Source organism: Melanostigma gelatinosum (assembly GCF_949748355.1).
Source record: "Melanostigma gelatinosum genome assembly, chromosome: 11".
NCBI lineage: Eukaryota > Metazoa > Chordata > Actinopteri > Perciformes > Zoarcidae > Melanostigma > Melanostigma gelatinosum.
This window is the reverse complement of record NC_136644.1, coordinates 14,985,133-15,008,423: the sequence shown is the minus strand read 5'-3', so window position 1 is coordinate 15,008,423 and position 23,291 is coordinate 14,985,133. Positions and strand designations below refer to the sequence as shown.

The 23,291-nt window shown below is 41.2% G+C and overlaps 1 protein-coding gene across 3 annotated transcripts in view; it reads right to left on the bottom strand.

The window, feature by feature from the left end:
* The window catches only part of rptor (regulatory associated protein of MTOR, complex 1), a 152,387-nt gene that overhangs the window by 11,224 nt on the left and 117,872 nt on the right, over positions 1-23,291 (bottom strand). Inside the window, exons 22-30 of one of the 3 annotated variants that reach the window (XM_079277759.1) lie at positions 22,356-22,474; positions 18,156-18,259; positions 17,420-17,597; positions 17,094-17,204; positions 13,009-13,114; positions 8,620-8,734; positions 8,358-8,482; positions 7,230-7,355; positions 1,474-1,521 (exon numbers count right to left, since the gene is read on the bottom strand). In XM_079277759.1, the coding sequence (XP_079133885.1) occupies positions 1,474-1,521; positions 7,230-7,355; positions 8,358-8,482; positions 8,620-8,734; positions 13,009-13,114; positions 17,094-17,204; positions 17,420-17,597; positions 18,156-18,259; positions 22,356-22,474 (1,032 nt within the window). The remainder of the gene's footprint in view (positions 1-1,473; positions 1,522-7,229; positions 7,356-8,357; positions 8,483-8,619; positions 8,735-13,008; positions 13,115-17,093; positions 17,205-17,419; positions 17,598-18,155; positions 18,260-22,355; positions 22,475-23,291) is intronic. The other 2 variants (XM_079277760.1, XM_079277761.1) reach the window with 2 other exon arrangements.

Genomic DNA, 23,291 nt, shown 5'->3' with positions numbered 1-23,291 from the left:
GGAGGTAAATGAAGAAGAACATTATTAACAGTATTATAATCAGAATTTAATTAGATTGACTCTCAATCTAATCTGTAGAGATGTGAAGTGTGCTGCTCTGTGCAGTAGCCGCAGGAATAGTTTCTCCAGTCTCTGCCAGCCATGGTCCCCTCATTTCACCAGTTCCCCTGGAGTTTAACAGGCAAATCCCTCCAGTGAGACGGACTGGGTGGCTCTATGCTATTACAATCACAAAGCACCGACACACTCCCAATTATGGAGTCTGTTTGAAGAAAGCCCTCTGCCTCACCAAAGGCAAAAGCCATTTGTTCCTTATTTAAATAAGCATCTACTTGAATGTTGTTTGGTTTGTGGATATAAGCCAAATTGCTAATTTTCACTGCAACTGGACAGATTGCCCAAAACAGCGATTGTCCAATAATAGCATAGCAGCAGTATCTGGGCACGGCAGGTTTGTCCGGTCGGGGTATTCTCCACAAGTGTAAGAAATAGACCAGACAGTGCGTTTGTCCCCTCTAATGTAAGTGGCCAGATGAGAATGGGTGAAATTAGGCAAAGGGGAGTCAAGGGTGGGCATGGCCTCTAGTACATTACATACAGTGTCAACACACGGGATTAATAATACTAGTATTCTTTCCTGCAGACTTTGCAAAACATCTGGATATCGTAAGGCTGCAATTATCCATGGATAGGTCCCTCCCGACTTTTCCCTGTAACTGCAGTAACGTTTTTGCTTTTTGACTGGATATTCACCGGGTCCCGGGACATTGGGCTCCATGTCAGTGATGGATGTTTTAATTTCCCCTCTGTAAATGTTTTAATTCAACAACGTCATAGCTACGCATAGTTATTCATCAATTCTCTGCACTACTGAACACGGCACAAAAAAACCCTCTAACAGCCATAATTTATGTAAACTGGAGACATAACAGTACCCAGCTGTAGGAAACGATCAGTATTTAATGTTTTACTAGGCTATAACTATTTAAGGGTTTGTTCTAATCTTTGTGAGAGGATTCAGGACAACTGCTTGTAATTTGGGACTGTCCCAAATGTTTAAGGGCGTCTGGTCACCCTACTGCAGTATTAACATAATGTTACTCTGAAAACATACAGTTTGAAAAATACAAACAAGCATGTGAAGTTGTGATCAAGAATAGAGTGTTAACTTTGCCGCCATTATCAATGTAAACTGCACACAGTTAGTGTCATACTAGAATTGAAAGCTAGACAGGTATAACAACAGTAATTAAAGGGAGCAGAGCTTAGCATTGTATTAGTTACAAGAACAGCGCGTCCTACTTTCAACTTTGGGAGGACTGCCAGGGATGAAGTGATGGAGCATCACCGGACAAATGAAGGGATTAGGGGTCAGGGGATAAAAGAAAAAAAAAAGAGGCACACTGCCGGCTATTTAGTGCAGCACCTTAGCTCTGGGCGTGAAAGAGTAGAGAAGAGGATGGTGTCACTCACCTCCTTGTTTACTCCTGTCAAGATAGATGGAGACCCTTCTGGCCAGACCTGCGAGCAGGGGGAGGGAGCAAATGGAAAGAGGGAAAAAGGCAGGGAGGAAGGAGAGCAGGAATGCAAGAGACACATTAGCAAGGACCCCCCCATGCATGCGGACCAACACAATCTTACACACACTTAAAAGTAAGACTTCAGGAGTATACGTCACATGCAGTTAAACAGCAGAGGGATGAACAAGGCTGCTTTTTATCAGAGTTTTCATCTCCAAAATGATAACAGCGATATGTGCGGATCAAAGCGCGAGGGAGGCAAGAGCTGAGTTGCTGCCTCTGCATTACAAACAGGGGCTGTGGAGGCTGCGCAGGGTGCACAACCTCCAAGTCTGCCTCAAATCTTTTCTCCACAGACCACAAAGCAGGCAGGGAGGAGTCGCTGCTTAACTCTGTGTGTATACGTGCTAAAGACATCGTGAAATAATTCAACTGGGTTGAAGGTGTGTGTGATTAAATAAATCCATTAATTCAATCACACAAAATGACGAGATTTGTTGTTTAAAAAGAGGTCAAAAACAAAACTGCTTGCTTGCCTTGTTCAGCCTCTCTCGAGACGAGGGGAAAAACACAAAACAATGTCAGAGAACCAGAAGAGTAACAACAAGCCAGACACAGTCTACAGAGATGGTTCACTGATGAGGAACAGTACAAAAGCAAAGCCTGTTGTTGGACAACAGGGATGGGATGAGTGAGGACAGGTTGTGTAGGGACTGGTGTGTGTGTCTGTCCGCGTCTTCTTCAGAAACATTCAGTCTTGTAGCAACAACAACCTACAAAGGTAGAGTCGTTTTTTTGGCAGCACAAAGACATACTTGTGTAATATTTCATCGGGTTTACATTATTAATGCCACTGAGGCAATGGTAAAAATCTAAAAGTTTCCCAACAGCATATAATTACTGTACTTTATCTGGAAGACATTCCAAGCAATGGTAATATCACTGAACTGATTATTGGGTCAGTAGGGAAAGTGATGTATGACTGCAATAGGGGAAACTGTGTGTGTGTGTGTGTGTGTGTGTGTGTGTGTGTGTGTGTGTGTGTGTGTGTGTGTGTGTGTGTGTGTGTGTGTGTGAGAGAGAGAATAAGAGAGCAGATGTTTTTGAAGTTTCTTGCCAAGTAAAAAAAAAAAACACCACAAGTTGAAGCTGGACTCTTCAGTAAAACTTTACTAGGAAAGCTCTCGTGGAGTGGTTGTTTATATAAAAATTGATGCCTCCACTGTAGTCTGAATGCAGAGCCAACACTGTCACTAAAAACACATCCAGGAAAGCAAGCACATCATTAATAGAGTAACCTTAGAAACAGCTGTAAACCCTGATATATGTTTAGATGGCTTTACTTCCATTGACCTTGACAAACTGACTTCAACAATTTTTACGTCTAAACCTTCCACCTGTCTCTTAGACCCTATACCGACTAGGCTGCTTAAAGAAGTGCTACCATTAATTAGCACAACTTTATTAGATATCATCAACCTGTCTTTAGTAACAGGTCATGTACCACAGTCCTTTAAAGTAGCTGTGATTAAACCTCTTCTTAAGAAGCCCACTCTGGATCCAGAGGTGTTGGCCAACTATAGACCGATCTCTAACCTTCCCTTCCTCTCTAAGATCCTTGAGAAAGCAGTTGCAAATCAGTTGTGTGACTTTCTGTGTAACAATAGTTTATTTGAGGATTTTCAGTCAGGATTTAGAAAGCATCATAGCACAGAGACAGCTCTGGTAAAAATAACTAATGACCTTCTAATCGCATCAGACAAAGGACTCGTCTCTGTTCTTGTCCTGTTAGACCTTAGTGCTGCGTTCGACACTATAGACCACTACATCCTGTTGCAGAGACTGGAACATTATATTGACATCAAAGGAACCGCACTGAACTGGTTTGGATCCTATTTATCGGATCGATCTCAGTTTGTTTATGTAAATAATGAAGCCTCGATGAAGACCAACGTCAGTTATGGAGTTCCACAAGGTTCTGTGCTTGGACCAATCTTGTTCACCTTATATATGCTTCCTTTAGGCAATATTATCAGAAAACACTCTATAACCTATTCATTGTTATGCAGATGATACTCAATTATATATATCGATCAAACCAGACGAAACCAACCAGCTTGCTAAACTGCAAGCGTGTCTTAAGGATATAAAAACCTGGATGACCTGCAACTTCCTGATGTTAAACTCAGACAAAACTGAAGTTATTCTACTTGGCCCAGAACACCTCCGAAATCAGTGATCTAATGATATAGTTTCTCGAGATGGCATTGCGCTGGCATCCAGCAGCACCGTCAAGAATCTTTGAGTTACCTTTGATCAGGATTTGTCTTTCAACTCTCAGATAAAACTTATTTCTAGGACTGCCTTTTTTCACCTACGTAATATTTCAAAAATCAGGCACATCCTATCTCAAAGCGATGCAGAGAAATTAGTTCATGCATTTGTTACCTCTAGACTAGATTATTGCAATTCCTTATTTTCAGGCTGCTCTAATAAGTCTCTTAAATCTCTCCAGCTGATCCAGAATGCTGCAGCTCGTGTACTAACAAGAACTAAGAGGAGAGATCATATTACTCCTGTATTAGCTTCTCTGCACTGGCTCCCTGTAAAATCTAGAATAGAATTTAAAATCCTTTTACTTACCTACAAAGCCTGAATTGGTCAGGCTCCATCATATCTTAAAGAGCTTATAGTACCATACTGCCCTACTAGAGAGCTGCGATCCAGTGATTCAGGGTTACTTGTGGTTCCTAGAGTCTTAAAAAGTAGGATGGGAGCCAGAGCCTTCAGTTATCAAGCTCTTCTTCTGTGGAACCAGCTTCCCGTTTCAGTCCGGGGGTCAGACACACTCACCACATTTAAGAGTCGGCTTAAGACTTTCCTCTTTGATAGGGCTGGCTCTGGCTTGCCTTGGACCGGCCCATGGACAAACTGGTATAGGCAAAAACTACAGGGGGACTTCCTACACTGAGCACCTCTCTCCTCCTCTTCTTCTTCTCCTCCTCCTCTTCTTCTTCTTCACCTCCGTCTGTATGCATTGATGTCCCATTAATGCTCATTACTAACTTTACTTCTTCCCCGGAGTATTTGTGCTTTCTCGCCTCACAGGATGACCGCAGTTTTATCTGGACACTGGTTCTTCAACCAGCCATGGCCCTGCTGACACCTACTACGATCTTCATGATTAACATTATTAATCCGATTACCGATACCATTAATGCACAGTACTGATTTTGTCTCTTCCCCGGAGTCCTTGTGCTTCCTCTCCTCACAGGTTTCCATGGAGCATGGTTTCATCTGGACCCTGGTCCTTCCTCCTACCATGGCCCTGCTGACTCCAACTGCTAACATCACTTTTATTATTACTCACATTACTATTTCATATTACAGATACCATTAATGCACATTATTGACCTGCTTCTTCACCAGAGTCTCTGTGCTTTCTCGCCTCACAGGTTCCTGTGTATCCGGGTTTACCTGGACCAGGTGTTGCCTCCTGTCGTGGTTGTGTCATACATTGAATGTGCTGTAATTACATTGAATGTGTTGTAATTCACTATCCTGTTCTACACATGACATCATTGCACGTCTGTCCATCCTGGGAGAGGGATCCCTCCTCTATTGCTCTCCCACAGGTTTCTTCCTCTTTCCTCCCCGTTAAAGGGGTTTTGGGTTTGAGTTTTTCCTGTTCCGATGTGAGGGTCCCGGGACAAGAGGATGTCAAACGTGTACATATTGTAAAGCCCTCTGAGGCAAATTTGTAATTTGTGATTTTGGGCGATACAAAAATAAATTGAATTTAATTTAATTGAATTAAATGTTACAGTCTGAGTGAAAACAAGGCTGTGGCTCGCTGCGGGAGAGTCCCCTTCAGGGGACGAGTCTCTCAGGGGAATTCAGACGGACAGTGATGCTAGTTAAGTGTGTCGCCTCTTTGGAGGTCCCAACAGTGCAGTGATTCTGCAGCTTTGTAATGATGGAGACACATGTGTGTGGTCCACTCCTCTGCACAGAGTTATGAATTCTGGAAATGTGTCAACACAGAACGTAAACATGGCAACGTCCACAGTCCAATTTTAAAATTATTCATTAAATTTAAGGAACAGAGACAACCCCCTGATCAAAAATCTACCATCTTAAGATTAATATTGTGTCTTAAATACACTTTGAATGTCAACTTTCCTCCATCTTTGTGAGATATGACAGATATTTCATGGATATCACATATGTGACAGAGTAAGCAGGCGAGGCTGAGAACTGGCCTTAAGTTTGCGTTACATCAGTTTTGAGTGATGGAACCTGACTCACAATCCAAAATATGCAACAGTATGGAAGTTGAACTCTGGTTTCAGTTTCCATTTCATTACATCAGGTCAAATCAATTATTGTAACGACCATATGTGACACTCTCCTGGATTTGGCTTCATGACAATGACATTTTCTTTCTTTTGTTTTGCATCACTCTGAGCAATTTCAGCATCAAAATGTCTATGGTCAAAATCTATGGTAATGAGGACATATGTTTTGCTATTGCAGCGAGTGAGCATTATACTTTTGGCTGGGTTTGATAGGGTTAGTGATCTCTTCCAATGACTCCATAATTACTGTGCCCTGCGTTGAAGTTCTTGCCACTCAAAAACTCTCATTAGTGTCACCTTTTACTCCGAGAGTAAATTCTGACTTTAAAAACACCAAACTCTATGCCAGATATCTGCTTATGAATGCAGAATCTGCAGGCAATGGAACCAGATTTTGATATCCGAGGCATTCTGGTTTCCGTTTGTAGTCTGTGTCGCATGCAGGCAAACAGTCCGTGCATTGCTCTAAATGCGATCTCGGCTGTGGTCCGACGATGATTTAACTTTTCATTAGCTATTTGAAATAATTTATCTGCATTCATAAGCAGATAAATATCTGTTCAAATGAGCCGTAGACGTTGCCTCTCAATTCTAACTCCACTCTCACATCTCAAGTTGCTAATCAGATGTTTTTTAGGCTTTATGCTGTTGTACCATGATGTCGTAGAGGGAACTTGTGGTTTTAACTTACATAAGTTTCTTTAAAGTAACAGAAGTTAAGGATGTTTAATAATGGACTTTGTTTTTCATAGTGGATAGTGGATTATAATTCCCATAACTGTGATACATTATACTCTTTTTATAATGCATTATAATGCTGTTATATGGTATAGTTACATTTCTTTTAGTAAAATAAATATATTTAATAGTATTTTTGTATTTTACTTAAAGGAAAACTTCAGCCGCAGTAACCTACAACATTACAATGCAATATAAAAAGATTATGTATCAAAACTATGGGAATTATTATACATTATGATCCATTGAGTGACCATTAATCATGATACAAGACCTACTAAGTCATTATAAAATGCTTTATTAATAAGTGTATAACTATGATTATATAGTGCTACAAGCCGATTATAACACATTAGTAAATGTATGTTTATCATGCAATAAATAGAAAGTGTTACTTCACTGTCTGCTTATATAGTCCACAAATCTACTGCAGTTGAAAGTTGAGGCACTCAAAACTGGTGCCATCTGGCTGCTCTGTGCGTGTGTGGAGGAGTGGACGTGTGACTGGGAGGGGTGAACAGTCGGGCAGTCGGCGAGTTACTACAGGCATGTACAGTGGGAGTATGGGTGGGTGGATGGAGGGCAGACGGTAGAATAGAGTGTTAATCTTTACTGTGAGCGCTGGTGGTGGGCTGACCTCTGGTAGTGGGCAGCATGTCGGAGAGGCCCTGCCACGCCGTCACCATCTCCGGGTTCTTCTGGTCGGCAAAGTTCTTCCAAATACGTAGCGCTCCATCGTCTGGAGAGGGGAGGGGGTGTGAGGGGAGCATAGAGACAGAGAGATACAGAGAGGGAAGTTAAGAGTCAGAAAAGAAAATATGGATAAAGAGATGCAGTGAGGAGCAAAGGCTAAGGCCAGAAGGAGGTGCAGAACACTCTTTTGTATTCTTAATGGATTTTGAAGTGCATGGTGAACATGTGCAGGAGATTTGATGAAAACCTTGAAGACTCGTTCAAAGTATGCAACACACAGAATGACTTGAAAATGAACACACAAAAACACACACTGCTCAAAATAATTAATAGAGAATGTAGGTCAGCATCTTAAAAGGCTTATTGCCTGAAAGCGTCTCTTCAGTATGAAACAAAGTGAGGAGTCTCTAACCTTACAAACCAGTCTGAACAGCGTAGCTACAGTAAGACACGGAGCTAAACATAAAACATGTCCATGCACTCTTAAGAGAGCGCTATTGCAACCCGTAAAAGCCTCCACTCGATTTACATTCCGTGTTTTACTCTTTTAACGCTGTATATTTTCTACACGCGCACATTACATTTTGATGAGATCTAAATGTATTAACCCCAGGGCTTCATCAGGTTTAATAGGAGGTGTGCAATGAAATACAGCATTGTTCTTAGTTTAATGTTTTACTGTTCAGACAAAAATAAATGTGCATCTCTGTGTGTGTTTTAATCTAGAATTGTTTTCCACAGTTCCTCTGGTGGCGATGGTAAAAGGGGGGGGGGGGGTAATTGCTTTGTTCTGTTGATGAATGATGATGAATACACACGAGTGCAGCTTTGGGCGTGTGTGTGTTTTCGTGGGTGAATGTCAAGTGTTTAAGGCTCGTTGCTGCTACAAATGAGTCTCGTTGAGATTTCCACTGTGCTGGTGGGCGCACACATTTAAGCTGCTCACTCAAGGAAAATATTACAAATGATGAACTTTAATTTGTACTCGTTGCAGTTCTCTGAGTCTTCTGCGTGAGTGTATTCATACATGTGCATGTGTGTTTCACACCTGTTGCAGTGAGCAGTAATGAACAGTCGTGTCCGTTCAGGTACTCCATGGCTGTGATGCGAGTGTACCGAGGGTTTCCGTTATAGAAGTAGTCCAACCTCTCGCCCTTCTCCCAGTCCCAGAAACTACAGCAAACATACACACATGCACTCTAATTAATGAGTCGATCTGTTTTACATGTAAGACCGTCGAGTATGAAACTCAACTATTTGCAGAATGGTCTTCAAGCTGATTTGTTGTTTTTCATTCTGTGTTCTCTGACCAGATGCTGTCTTTGTCAGCCACAGCAATGCAGGTATTGAAGGGGTGAAACTTCACAACAGATGGTACTCCAGGGTTGCGGTTGATGAATATTTGATCATCCAGACGGGAAACACCTGTAATAGGGGGGACAAGCCAGAATGGAAAAGGAGTTCTTGAAACTGGAAAATCCCAAGTTAGATTTCTGTTGAACCTGTGAAATCTTTCAGCTTTGACACAAGAGGCTCTTGCAAAAATTGAACAAAAATAATCTTTTCTACCCTTTTGAGAGTACGTACTGCTTCCAGGATATAGCCACAACCTCGCACTCTGAGTCCAACACTGCATACTCTGTTTTTGGATATTACCAAGTTATCCGTAGCCCATTTGTTCATAGTAAAGATGTAAATATTTACTGTGAATACATGTTTTCCTTTTTAAAAAGACCTCAGTAATTTCCTCAAACAGCTGGGTGCTGAAGTTTTTTATTTAGGACGGGAGAGTTTCACCTGTGGATTATTAGATGAGTTGTTGTGCTAGTCGGTAGCAGGGTGGTATATGTGGGGCTAAGTTAAAACAACTCTACAAAAAATGTTGGTCCTCCAGAAACATTTTGCTAGGATCGCAACCTGATCAGAGTCACACTTCTCTTCTGCTCCTCTATTTCAGAAATTGCAGATTCTTACTATTTATGACATAAATATTTCACAAACTTGTGTTTTCATTTATAAGATACTTTCAGGTGAAGGGAATATTCCTGATCATTTCAAGACCTACTATAAATTCAATTCACAGGTTCACTCTCACTCAACTCGTCAATCTTCACATCTTCATCCTCCCTTACTGACGCGCAGAGGTCAATTTTCAATAAGATTTAGGGGTTCCAAACTATGGAATGACTTTTCCCACCTAACAAAAGAATGTCCCTCTGTAAAATGTTTCAAAAGATGCCGAAAAGAACATCTAATTGCTGTTTTGTAACAGTTTGTTTATGTATTAGTTTTCATGTCTTTCTTGTTATAGCTGTTATATTACACATGCACACACACACTCGACACACTCGACACAATTACATTATTATAATTTTTTTTCCTTTTCTTTCTTTCTTTGTTTTGTAATGTCTTATGCATATTTTATTTTTTCTTTGTAATTTTGTAATATTTTATTATTATATAGGTGGAGGCTTCAAATAAGCCAAGTTGGCTTTCTGTCTCTTCCGGCACTGTGATTAATTTATTTCTGTTATGTTTGATTATTTTAAATTTTGTTGTTTGAATTGTGCAAAATAAATAACTCTAACTCTAAACTCTAACTACAGTGCCCATATCGATGGTTTGAAAGAATATGTCATCCAGTCCAACAGTGTGTTTCATCTGTTTGTGGACAACAAAGGTGCTCTATGGCACACAAGACAATAGATGGGGTTGATAGGGTTGCTTTTGGTATTTTTGTTAACGATGAAGAATGCTCTGCTGTAGTATAGACTGTTTCTAAAATTCCTCCCTATTTACTAGATACCAAGGGTGAACCCGAATTGTCAAATATTCAACGATTTGCTCTAAGAAGCCTAATTCGACTGCCAATCTCACGGTCGAATCGTTGCAGAGACGGTAAACAAAGAATACTTTATCATTCATAAATAACGATTAGGCCTACATTTGTTCATGAAAACACTCACACAAGAACATAGATATATATATATATATATTTTAAATCTATGAAAGATTCACAAAATTCAGCTGGGGGAGGCGCATTGGTCTATAACAGCTGTTAGTCTTGCATCTCTCTTTCTCCCGTTGAAAGTTTCATTCACAACCGCTCACTTGCTCTAGGCCGGTTGGGACTAACTCTTCCACGATCGAGGGTGCTGTCGCGTTAGTGTATCCCCAACCCTCCGGTTCCCCGTCAGGGAGACTGTGAGCACCGTTAGCTACGAGCTGCCATGTTGAAGGCCGTTGAGAGGCAATCGAAAGCATCCCAATCTTGTATCTTGCTCCTTAAAACCACAAAATGATGTTGCCATACAACCTTCTTCCGTGGACTATATATTAGAAATACATTTGTGATAAGTCAAAAACAAACGTAATCTCGGGTATTTGTAGTTGTATATATTGACAGGACAGAACTAAGTAGCAACCAGGCCTTTATAAGAGCATTTTAAAACCAGAACTGTGGAAGTTTGAGTCTGTTCCACAGCGAGGAGGCCAGAGCACGTGTCCGGCTGCTTTGTACAGTCGACACTGCAATAATAAATCTACCAAAACTGGTTTACAATTAACAGGAATTTAATCCCACTGATGAAAGTATGATTACAGTTACACAATGGAGTAAATTACTCCTAAGAAATATTACAATATTAACCCACTTTGGAAAAAACTACCTCTGGTCCCAGGACACAGCTGTCCCAGGCAACCACACGCTAAAAAGAGGCAGAAAAACACTTCTATCTCCCGCCCTCATATCCGTTCGCAACTCCTCCCCTTCCGTTTATCCCAATTCCTATTAGCTAACTTCCCTGTGCACTTCTGTAAATGCCTGTCTTCATGACTCTCTTTCCCTGAGCTCCTAACACATTCAAAGACTGTCAGTTATTGCTTAATCCCTTCTATAATAATCCTTCAGTATAAATGTTAAACTTCTGCAACTTTGGCAAAAGCTTCATGTCTCAAATTCTACTTCTAGCTGCTTATCCTAAAACACTTTATGCTTATCTTAATTATGCATTTCCAAAACACTTATGTTTATGACTAATTATGAATTCTTAATTATGAATTCTTAAACACTTTTTATATCTACTGAACACAGTTCTTTGCTCAAATTTCTTACAGAACATGCTGGAATGAATGACTGCGTATCGATAAAAATAAAGTTTTACAGCATTGTAAGGTCACAAAATAGTAATTGTAGGACTTGAGGCAAAGCAAGAGAAACAAAACATCTATGGTCGGAGATTCAAGGCAGAAGAAAAAGTCTGTTAGTCTACCTCTTTGTCCGATTTTAATGGAGTATATAATACAGTGCCAACGCACACAGATACCAACTAAAAAGAAATTCACTGCCTCACCATACGTTGTCATGGCAACAACACTTGCCGTTACCACAAGCCTGTCCATGGCTACCTGAGCACACTCTGGAGGCATAATGAGATGAAAAAGAGTGAGGAGGAATCCATCATGAATTTATCACTGATGTGTTGGGGAGAAAGCTGAGGCCTTTGGTTAAAAGATGAGCAAGATCATCGCCATCGATTTGCTTTTGTTCGTGCTGTTTGACGGAACATTCGTTATGGAACGACTGAAACTACCCGAGGACTTTGAAACTGCGTGGTGATGTGTGTGCATTTCTCAAATCACAAACGACCAAATCAGGTTTACAAGCCAAAATATATCTCGACCACAGTTTTTTCTTCTCGTTTCTAGCTTCCCTGCCTCCGTCTCGCCTCCTCAGTCGTCAGCCTTCTTTGCCCTCCATCCCACCCTCCCTCCTCCTCCTCCCTCCTCTCATCTCATCTCTCTCTGGAGTGAACAGACTGAATGAGGGCAACCCTACCATTTCTCTCTCTTTCAAAAGAAACCCTGTGAGTATAGAGGGGATTTCAATGATTTAGCAAGCGGACACGTGCAGGCGCAAGCCTCAGCAAGCCTCAGCTCTGACGCCAATCTCCTCGTGACTCTGCGTGTGCGTGTGTGTTCGGAGGGGGCTGCGAATGACGTTGGAGGTGTTAGCTATTCCGTTTGAGAGGCTCTGACTTCACCTGGGGAGTCTGTATGTGTGCTGGCACCCCGGGGCTTTATAGTGTGTGGGTTTCTGGGTCTAAGTTTGAGTGTGTGTGTGAGGAGAGTCCTGTGACTCATAAAGGGGACGATGGATGTCTCACATGTCTAAAACAAAGCTGCACTATCTACACCTACCGTGTGTCTCAGTCTGTCCTTTTCTGGACAGTCTGGATTTTTACCAAACTCTCATCAAGGCTACAAAAACATTCCATTAAACATGATCCTGGCAAAATGTCATTGGTCATGCTCTGTGATCTTAGCACTGCATTTGACACTGCTGGTGACAGAGCTACTAATCAGAAAGGACTGTTCTGGAATGATAAGAATCCTATCCTCTAAAACAGGGACTATTTTCCCGTGCGATTTGGGAAAATGTTGGTTTTGCAACAACCTCTGCAAACATGTAGTCCAGGCAAAATATTCTAACACTACCCATTAGCACAACATTTGCGATTAGACCAATCTGCTGAGCATGCTTGAGTCCCTCAAGGTTTGATTCTTGGACCGGTAGAAAAATAACAATTCGCCAAAATATTGTCTATTGGTAGCATTAATATAGCAAGCCTATGGTATTTCACAAAATAACATTAGTTGAGCCCCACTGTGCACATCGTGTGTGTGTGTGTGTCACTAACCCTTTTGTGTGATGCATCGGCTCTGTTTTCTCACGCGAGTGTTTCTCAGGAACCTCCATTGCCGCTCCATCCTCACCTGACTCTCCACGTCATGCTCCTCTGGGATCTGAAAGAGTGAATTCAAAAAAGGACGAAGAGAGATTCACCTGATCAATCCACTTGGAACATTTGTAGGAAAAAGCATATGATTTAAATACATTGCATCCTCATTGACAATACAGTTTTAGATAAAGTTTAAGACAAATACTTGGGTTACTCGAGATACAAACACTTTGTTGAGAGCAGTTAAGGTCTGAGGATTCTCTTGAGTAACCAGGTCATCATTTCTGGAAAGAGACATTGCTCTTGAGTTTTAATTTTTTTGGTGCGTTGAGCTCCACAAGCCGAGTGGCATTATTGGCAGAAGACATCTTTACAGCTGATCTCTCCAAAACTACGCAACTCACACCAAAACAATTTAGATAAATACATCGCACGATAGGTGAGAGGGAGAATATGTATTTCTTGGGGTGAACTGTCTCTTTAACACATGTATTGAATGAATTTCCCTCCGTCATTTTGAAACCTGCATGGTTTACATCGGCCAGCAGTCGTCTCCTTATCTGCCTTTTTCCGGTGCGTTGCTATGTTACTTGGCTTGTTACTGCCACTAACTGCTGACAAGTGGAAAAGCTTAAAATCAGCAGAAACGTGTATCGCTTGTACCAGCGCATGCTTGTGTGAGTGCTACAATGTACAAACCAATTGGGACCAATAGGGGTCGAAATCTTCAAAGGAAAGCTTTGACATTCCTTTCATCAATTCCTTTCATTATAGTGGGAAATGTGATTATTAGATTTTTTTCATCCTGTAACAATTTTTTGACAAACAACACCTGTGCGTAGTGTCTACAGCTAGCTGCAGTTGTCACATGGGGTCAGCAAGCACAGTGAAGTCACTGGGCCCAGCTGCTGTTTGCCAACAAGAAGGTCCAGCAAGTAACTCCTGCTAAAACCCACAAATAGTTATTTTTACATGTGGGATTGTGTATGGAGAAAACAAATGAGATACAAGATGGTAATTAGTGAGCTCTAGAGGTGTTGGTGGGTTGTTACAAATCATGTAAGCATGAAAAGGCTGAACTACTCCTTTAAGCCTTAGACCAGTTTCAGATCACAGCATGCTCTCAGACGGCACCAGTGGGCTCATTGATAATACAAACGTTACCAACTTGTCTCATCACATTACAGGCCTGATAACTTTGCTAACTACCGGTACAATGTAAAGTGAAGCTCACACTGTTACTCAGGTAATGAGTCCAGTCATCAAGTTCACTTTGTTCAATTACATCTGATCACATCTGTTGACAAAATGCCCCCCAGAGATTTGGTCCCAGCTTTATTTTAATGACTCCCTTTCTAACATGACATTCAATATGCAGGATGTAGGCCTATAGGATTTTTCAGTTCAAGGTATTAAAAGCGTAAATTAAAACTTTATATTACTTTGCTATTATGTGCATATTTGACAGATTAATAAATAAACAGAGCGTAAACAACGGAGAAAAAAAAGTGTGTGTGTGTGTTTAAGAGCTGGTTGCCAGTGTGCTTATGAAGCACATTTCTACAAGGTATCCAACGCCCACTGAATGCTAAACAGCTTGACACACGCGCACACACAGCTACAGTGCCATGTGACCATAATACATACTGTGTGTAATCAATATTCATGTATGTCCTTGCTCTGCTTAGGTTGCTTTAAGGGAAACACAACAAACATGTTCACACCTCTGAATGGAGCTTGTGAGTGGTGTCAAGTCAGGTTTATCTGTATATCACATGCAGTGTCTCGAATTATGGTTCCTGACTGAGCCTGTGAGGAGGAAGCTATTATCACAGTAAAGAGTGTGTGTGTGTGTCTATATTGTGGCTCCCAGGGTTGTGGCCCTTCCCTGGTGATCCATTTTCCAATTCTGATCTAAATAGTTTTATCTCCTATGTTTATGAATTAAGAACAGGTGAAAAAACGTTTTTGCCGGGATAATTTAGTTTTGGTCGGAAAAAAAAAGGTTTATCAGGAGGATTTTTAAAGAGCATGTTTTGATTTCAACTGGCAAAAAAGGTTTATATACATTTCCAAAGAATGTAGTTGAGGTCATATTTATTAATTTAAACCACATCCTCCTCCTGATGATCCAACGCTGTGTTCACACACACAGATACTGCTTAGTAAGCAGCAGTTAACTACTACATTGTTACTGCAGACAAAAAAAGAACGTCATTGGTTTTCTCCTGGTCGTCGCTCACATTGCGCCAGGACTTATTTGCATGGACAGGGCTGACCCCATACTATTGGTCAACTGTGTTTGTAACCACTGCTCTTGCTCTCTCCTTAACCTGTAGCTTTAAACATCTTTTTAATCACACTCTCACGTGAATAGAGTCTTCACTGACCCTGCTCCTCACACACCCCTAAAGTTGTAGGTGGGGATACACTCTCTCTGAAACACCCACACACACATTTTGCTCTCATGCTGCTGACACAGTGATATGATAACCCGTGTGCAGACTTTGAGACTCAGTCACACACACAGCTTTGTAATGGAGGGGATTTTTATGGCAGCACTCAAAATTTTGCCAACACAGCATTCTGATTCACGCTACGGCAAAACCCTTCTCCTCTCCGGCTGCTCTTTCACTCATTCACTCACTTTCATCTTGCCTTGCTCTTTATGAGTTTTACTTCACTTCACTTTCAGAACCTCTGTTTTTTCTCTCCCACATAGTCCTTCCACCTCTCTGTCTGTATTATCTCTTTTCAAATATATTTTGATCATCGATTACTTTTTTCTATCTCCTTCACTCCTCTATTTGCCCCAAATGTCTTTGTGTTGTAAATATTTTATTTGACTAAAATCTACTTTTCGCTTCACTTTCTTTCTGTATCAGCCAGTTTGTCTCCAATGCACACATACATGTTCCTTATTATTCTTCCTTCAATCCCAAAACTTCTATTTTTTCATCTATTTGACCCTTAAACTTGACTATTTTTTAAATAAATCCCCCCCTTCTTTGTTAAATCTCAACAAAATGTGCTGACACCATTTGTTTTGCCGGGAGGATGGCATGTTGAGGCTGTTTTAACAGACGGAAGCCTGTTTTAACATTCCAAAACCTCTGCACCAACTACTGTGCACGGTAAAAAGCACTTCTTTTAATCTTAAATTTCCCTCTGGAGGATGTTAAGTCATGGATCTCAGAGAGCTCAATTATTCAGCTAAGCCATCTTGTACAAGCAGCAGGTACTATCTCACACTGCGAATGGTCCTTCACCTGCTGTTTCCCATAAGCCGTTCTTTAACAGTTCATGTCCTCAGATGGCTCAGTAACTCCTGAAGCTATTGTAAAATGCATAAAAAAGTGCACCTATGACACAACTTTAAATAAATATTCATGTGAAAACTGATATTACCTGTCATAGTACTTTTGTGTTGCTTAGCAACCACCCTAAGCTGCTGTTAAATAACTAGATTGCTTGCCGAAGGAAGAATAAGAATAAAAATGTTTTTAAATGATTCATTAAAGAAAGTGATTAATGTGTATAAATGCAGGGATTTTATCAAAGCAATAACTCAACTAGAACATTGCTTTAAGCCTCTGTGTGGAGCCCAGTGAAGCAATACCTTGAAGTTTATCTTCAAATAAAACTAGAATCACCACCTCGCTGTTGTTTGCCTTCATGTCCAAAATGTCATAATTTTATCCGATTAGACATTTGTGTGAAATTGTCATAATAGGATATGAATTCTTGAGTTATTGCCAACTACAATTACCACCTTGCGTTTGTACGACTCCGCCTCCTTGAGAGCAAGAGGACGCTTGAGCCAAATTTAAAGAAATTCTCTCATGGCATTGCTGAGAAACCACGTTCAAGAGAATGGGATGTACGGGCGCACGGACAACTCTGCGGTGGCCGACACAGAGGTATCGAACACACACACACATATATAATGGATCAGATGACTCACACTGGCGGGGCAGAGTGAAAGGTGAAGACAAAGACGGTAAAAAGTCATGATGGATGGAGAAGAGCGACTGGGACACTACCTTCATGACAGGTTGAGCAAAATATTTGGCGCTCCAATCACACAGGCCCGTCTGGAGCGATGCACTGATGTAGTTCCTGTGACCACCCGGCTCGTCACCATCCTCAGCTGCCTGCAAAACACACACACACACACGCACACACACACTTTAGTGATTCAAAGAGTTAAACTTATCAAAAAACAACACCAACCCCTCCCTCCTGAAAAGATATCCAACTTTTACTCAAGCGAATTTTAATTAAAAAATGATGCAGTTGCTGATTAAGGTTCATTTTACCCCACACAATGCCTGCTTTACACACAAATACTAGTAGCGCGTTCCTCTACCTGCTCAGGTCCCTTGTCAAACATCTTACGGGTGCGGGGGAACTGATGGGAGTGAGGCGCCTGTCCTCCCAATGTGGGGGTGTAGGGAGGTCGTGTAGCCGGCTGCTCTCTGGCGGGGGGTTTGGGCACCTCGTTGGTCAGACTGGAGCTGCTGGTGCTCGGCATGGGAGGAGACCCACTGGACAAGCAGAGAAATGAACATGAGGACAGGAAACAAAGTGAAAGGACTTAGACTTTATCAGCTTTGCCTTTTCATTCTCTTAGTGTCTACAGAAAACAGTGAAGAAAACAAGTTGGCTTCATATTTCATATTAATCATATATTTATTTGTATATCCATGATTTTGTGTGATCATTTTCTCATTAAGTTGCTCTTTTTTCTTCATTATTTTCTCTCTGGTTTATTGTATGCTCTTGTTCAGGCACAATCCACATTAGAATATTTTGTGTAATGTAATTTATTCTAACTGTGTGCGTTGCCTCTCCTTTTGTTGCCAGCCTCGTGGTAACATTTGTCAGAAACCTCTTGAAAACAAAATATTACAGGGTTTATCCTTTTCTTAGGCGTTATCATTCTTCAACCGAAGGTTCCTCACACTGCCTATAAAACGAAATTGTGTTTACTTCTTGCTAGAGGGAAGGCTGCTGTATGCATGATGCGTATGTTTTGGGGCTTTACTGTAATGAGTTTTCTGTATTTGTGGATGTTCGTGTGTGTGTGTGATATCTTTCCTCACCCAGCCTGGTGGATGTGCGTGCCCTTGCTGGTGGGGCTGGCTGGGGCTGACTGGGTGAGAGATCCAGAGTCCAGGATCCTCTGGGGCCGAGCGTTCATTGTTGCCTGGCGACAAAGAAACCGTTGGTTAAAATCCTGTCGTTTAATCAAGTCTTCCAAATGGAATCGTGACATCAGAGATCAAAAAGGGAGGAAGAGACAGGAAGACGCGCCTGAGATCAGGATTAGAAGCAATAGCTAAAATTGGGATACTCTTCACTGTACCAGCGCGTGAAAAGTGCAGCACTTTACAAAGTTTGCCTGAATTTCCAGAACTGTATCTCATCAGGCTGAGAAGGTAATATAACCTCTTCATTGTGAGTTGTCTAATGGCTGCTCACAAGGGAGGGGCAAACTTAATAAAGACAATACAGGCAAAGCATCATTGATGAATTGCAAGAGTTGTTGTTTACTCAGGCGAGGCAGAGAGAAAACTGTGTGCAGCCTAAATCTAGTTAACACAGGCAAACACATTTTACGTCGTTGACTTCATTTCGATGCTAATTACAAAATTGCGGCAGGTATCTTTTGTTTGTGCTCGTGTCTAAGAGGGAAAAGTTTTCAATGCAAAGTTTACACCTTCAATCCACTGCGGTTACTCGGGTTAGCAGTTAGTGCTTCAATAAGAGGCAATTGGAAATGGAACAAAACAGCAATAAAAACTGGCTGAAATGACTATTATGGAAATAGCTCAGTCAGTAATCTAAGTACCCTTTCTACTCAAGCACAAAATCAAAATGATGAGAAAGACATAAACAAAGAAAAGCAGTTAAAAAAAGATTTCAGGATATTCAGATTTCTTTTGAAAAAGAGATGATTGTAGCAGCTTATGTGTGAAGGCAGTATTACAAAGAAACTTGATTATATGGCAAAACTGGGCTCCACACTGCAGCATAAACCCACCTGGAGCTCATTGGAGAGTTAGAAAGAGGTTGCAGCAAAGTGCAGTTGTAAACTAGTAAAAGCTCAAACAAAAGAATCTTAAAAAAAGGATGGATGCGTGGTAATCATCCTGTCCTGCATTAAAAGGTTTTATCCACGCACTCACAAACTATTTTCTTTCTACCGAACTACACCCGCCAGCTGTATCTCCGCTCAGAAGGAAGCGTGTATCTACTCATGGACGAGAGGCTCGTGACAGCACGAGATGTAAACATTAATGGAGTCCTCCTCAGTTGACAGTATAGATAGCAGTATCACGTATGATACACGGTTCCCTTTTGATTGGTGGGTGTAGTAGTGGACGTAGTTTGTTAGAAAGAAAATAGTTCCGACATGAAGCTGCTCACAACAAGGTCTGTGGATTATCTTGAGTAACCAGGTCATGATTTCTGGAAAGAGACATTGCTGTTGAGTTTTTTTAAATGTAAACCGAGTGCCATCTAGTTCTTATAAGTCGGATCTCTCCGACCAATACCTCCAAAACTAAGCAACTAACACCAAAACAATATATAGTGATAAATAGCACTACAGGTAAGAAGGAAAATCTGTATTTTAGTTTTTGGGGTGAGCTGTCCCTTTAAGGAAAGAAAACATAAAAGATACCTTTTACCAGATGCTGGTATGAATGTGAAGTTGCAAGCTCATCAGTTAAAACGACTCAATTATGCAACATGTTCATGGATTATTCATTCACATTTGCAGATCATCAATATGTGGTAAACAAACATCATGCTAACCCAGGAGGCCACACGTCTTATCGGCTGACAAGCTTTCCGCAAAATGTGATATGCAAAACTCCCACATTAGCAGGAAACGGGGGGGAATCGGTTCTACCAGCTGCTTCTCTCCAAGCTGGGAAACAGCTTGATCTCCTGTTTCAACCCGCTTCCCCTCTCTTTCTCCATCATTAATTGGCTGGAAAGTGAGTCAACTAAGCAAAGGAAATAGTGCCTGTACACAGACCACGCTATTAGCGAGGGCTCTGATGTCTCAGCAAAACCTGACTGTTCCTGTTTAATTATTTAAGGCAACAATGCCTTGATGTATGATGATGGCATGGAAGTGGTGAAGGTGAGAGAGGATTGGTCAAGGCAGAGACAGTGAACTGATGAGGGAAGGTGTGTTTGGATGAACATGGGGTAAGTGTGTGAAAATAGATATCTGCTGCGTCAGGTGAGGGAATTAAGAAGATTTGCACCTCTCAAGTCATAATCTCAACAAAATACGGAGAAATAAAGCGAGAAGGAGAGTAGAGCCTTCCCAAGGTCCATTCAAACATTTAAGCAAACAATCAGGTTTCAACTTTTAAAAAGCGCACACAGTACATCTTCTTTTGTCCTGCAACTTCACAAGTCAAACTTACAGACAAAAGACCAGGCACAGGATTTAAAAAAGACCGAAGACATTCACCCCAGCATCATGCAGCAAAAGGGGGCTATTAAAAAGCATTTACTGCTTTCATCATTTGAGAAGCAAGTGATTTTTAATTAGCTGCTAACCTTGTTCACTTTGTTACAAATCAATAACATTTGACATTTAAAATCCTAATTAAAAGAGCTGGATTCCCAGTTAGGCTGATGTTAACACTTGTGAACTTGAGATGGATGTTCTCTGATTAAGCTGTCTCTGATGAGCTCTCTGCAAGAAAAAAATAATGATGTGGTAATCTATGATAACTCATTAACTTCAGAAAGGTGTTTAGATTGTCTTCTTTAAAATGTCAAACTCTATATCTCATTTTTTCAGGTATACAGAGGAGACAGGTAGAGCTAAATGCCTCGTCACTACTTTCACGTCATGATAGTATGAGTACACCACATTAAATATATGACATGAATGACACTAGTGCCACATGGTGTATCACGTACAACATTGTTGGACTCATTGCAACCTGTGGTGATAAGTAGAGCCAAAGAGGAGTGTGTGATCTCATCCCTGTCAGATTATTTCAGTTCAGTCAAAATCAATATGAATATAATTTAAACAAATTCAAGTCTCAAATCAATCAGGACAAGTCAATCTCAAGTCAACCGATTGAAGTCATAGTCAAGCGTAGAGTGATTTGGAAAAAAAAAAAATCAAGGAGTTAAGTCTCAAGTCAACACTCAAGCCCATCAAGAAAAAAATCAATTAAGAGCTCATGTCAATTAAGACACGTTCAAGTCTTCTCTGTTTAAGTCCAAGTCTCAAGTCAGTGGAGACAAGTTCAAGGCAAGTCGCAAGACCTTGAGAGTAAATAAAGTCAAGTCACACTTTTTCATTTGTGAGTTTTTCAGACCTACTAATGTTGACCATTAACATGACAAAGCATTTGAATGTTTTCCTTTAAAAGCTGCATTTTCAGTTATTTATGAAGCTGAGGCCTACAAGTTACATGATCAGGCTGTGTGGCAATGGAAGGAGAGTGAGAACGTAATGGGTTTGCTTGGTTTCAAGTGAAGTCTTGAGACAGTGAAAGAGTCAAGTCCTCTGTTTTATCAATGAAGTCTGACTTGTATCACGTCTCAAACCTAAACTCTACAGCTCTTACAATTAACAGACCCGTAAAGGTGACGCAGAAGGACTGGGGGCGGGTGCACTGTTTGTGTCTGTATTTTTCTGTCGACTGCCCTCTGGTTATAGAATTGCTGAAAATATGTTTGTTAGCTGGTACAAGAGAAGTCCATTGCGTTATATTGTAAATAAAGTCCTGGTGTTTTTTATTGCAGTCCAGTAGGGAGTCTCATTGCGGAGATGCTGCTCCACTGAAGGTAATTGAGGGGGCAATTGGTGTTGGTGGTAGGAAACAGAAGACATTTAGCCGGAGGGTTAGGATGGGTGGTGGACTATAGTGGTTATTATTAAGTTACGGCAGCCTCTCTGCTCTGCCAAGCCTGGGGGAGTCATTGGCCCTTAACTGCATTTGCACAAATGTAATGGCCTTTTGGAGGAAGAAATTGCCAGTGGGAGGGGGGGGCGTGAGTGCTGGAAACAGATCCCCCCCCCCCCCCGCATAACCGTGCCATGAAAATAACTGACATACTGAAACAGAGACAAAAAGTAAATTATTACGCCAATCCATTAAACTCTCAAAAACAATGCTGACACTCATCTACAAAATGACTTACAATGTGTATGGCAGTGCAACAGCTACAAATCTTGGATCCCCAATATTTTTAAGCAAGCACTAAAGATCACAACACTAACACAGCTCTAACAATAAGCTCAGTCTTGAACATACCTTGTATGCTATGCTGTTGAGCACCTTCATGGCCAGATCTGACACTTCAGGAAAAGGGTCTGCAGCGAGGTGTAGCAGCACTCTCCAGATCTGAGTGTATACACTGTTGAAGGACACACCTGGAACAGACGCAAGCAAATAATTAAGTGCAACATATTTTGAATTTGTTCATACATACGTACGAGATGAATAAACACACCCAGCAACACATACATCTTACTCTTGTGTAACCCTCATCACTCCCATTCTAGTTCATTAACACAGCAGAGCTCACAGCTATGTGACCTGCCATTTCCTCTCCTGCAGTTGTTGGATGTGTTGAGGTGGCAGGGGGACAGAGACCTCCGGTGTGAGGTAACACACACACACACACACACACACACACACACACACACACACACACACACACACACACACACACACACACACACACACACACACACACACACACACACACACACACACACACACACACACACACACACAGAGCTGGTTCTTCTAATCCACTGGCGCTTCATTGCTGTCAACTGTCGCTGTTATCATGAACACAAATGAACAAAGTCTGTTCCCTCTCAGGTGTTTTTTGTTCAGCGTTGTTTTTACAGTGAAGGGGAGTTTTCTCAATTTCACTCTTATTTATCGTTCTTCGAACTTGTGATTTTAAACTAACCTCTCCTTGTTTGCCCATTAGCCATCTTCTCTAGCCCTTTCCTTTAATTTTATCGAGAGTTGCTCTCCGACATCAGTTTGTTTAGGACCTCAACCTGCCAGATGTGCATCTCTTTGTGCTGGCAACAAACAGTCATCTTCTCCCCACACTCTCCCTAATTCTGGGCATAACAACTTCAGCAACTTTGTCTCTGCATCGCACTGAGCCTCCTTCCCTGTTGCTGTGCCTTTTCTGCTTTGGCCCTTTGTCTGTCAGCATCAATCTGT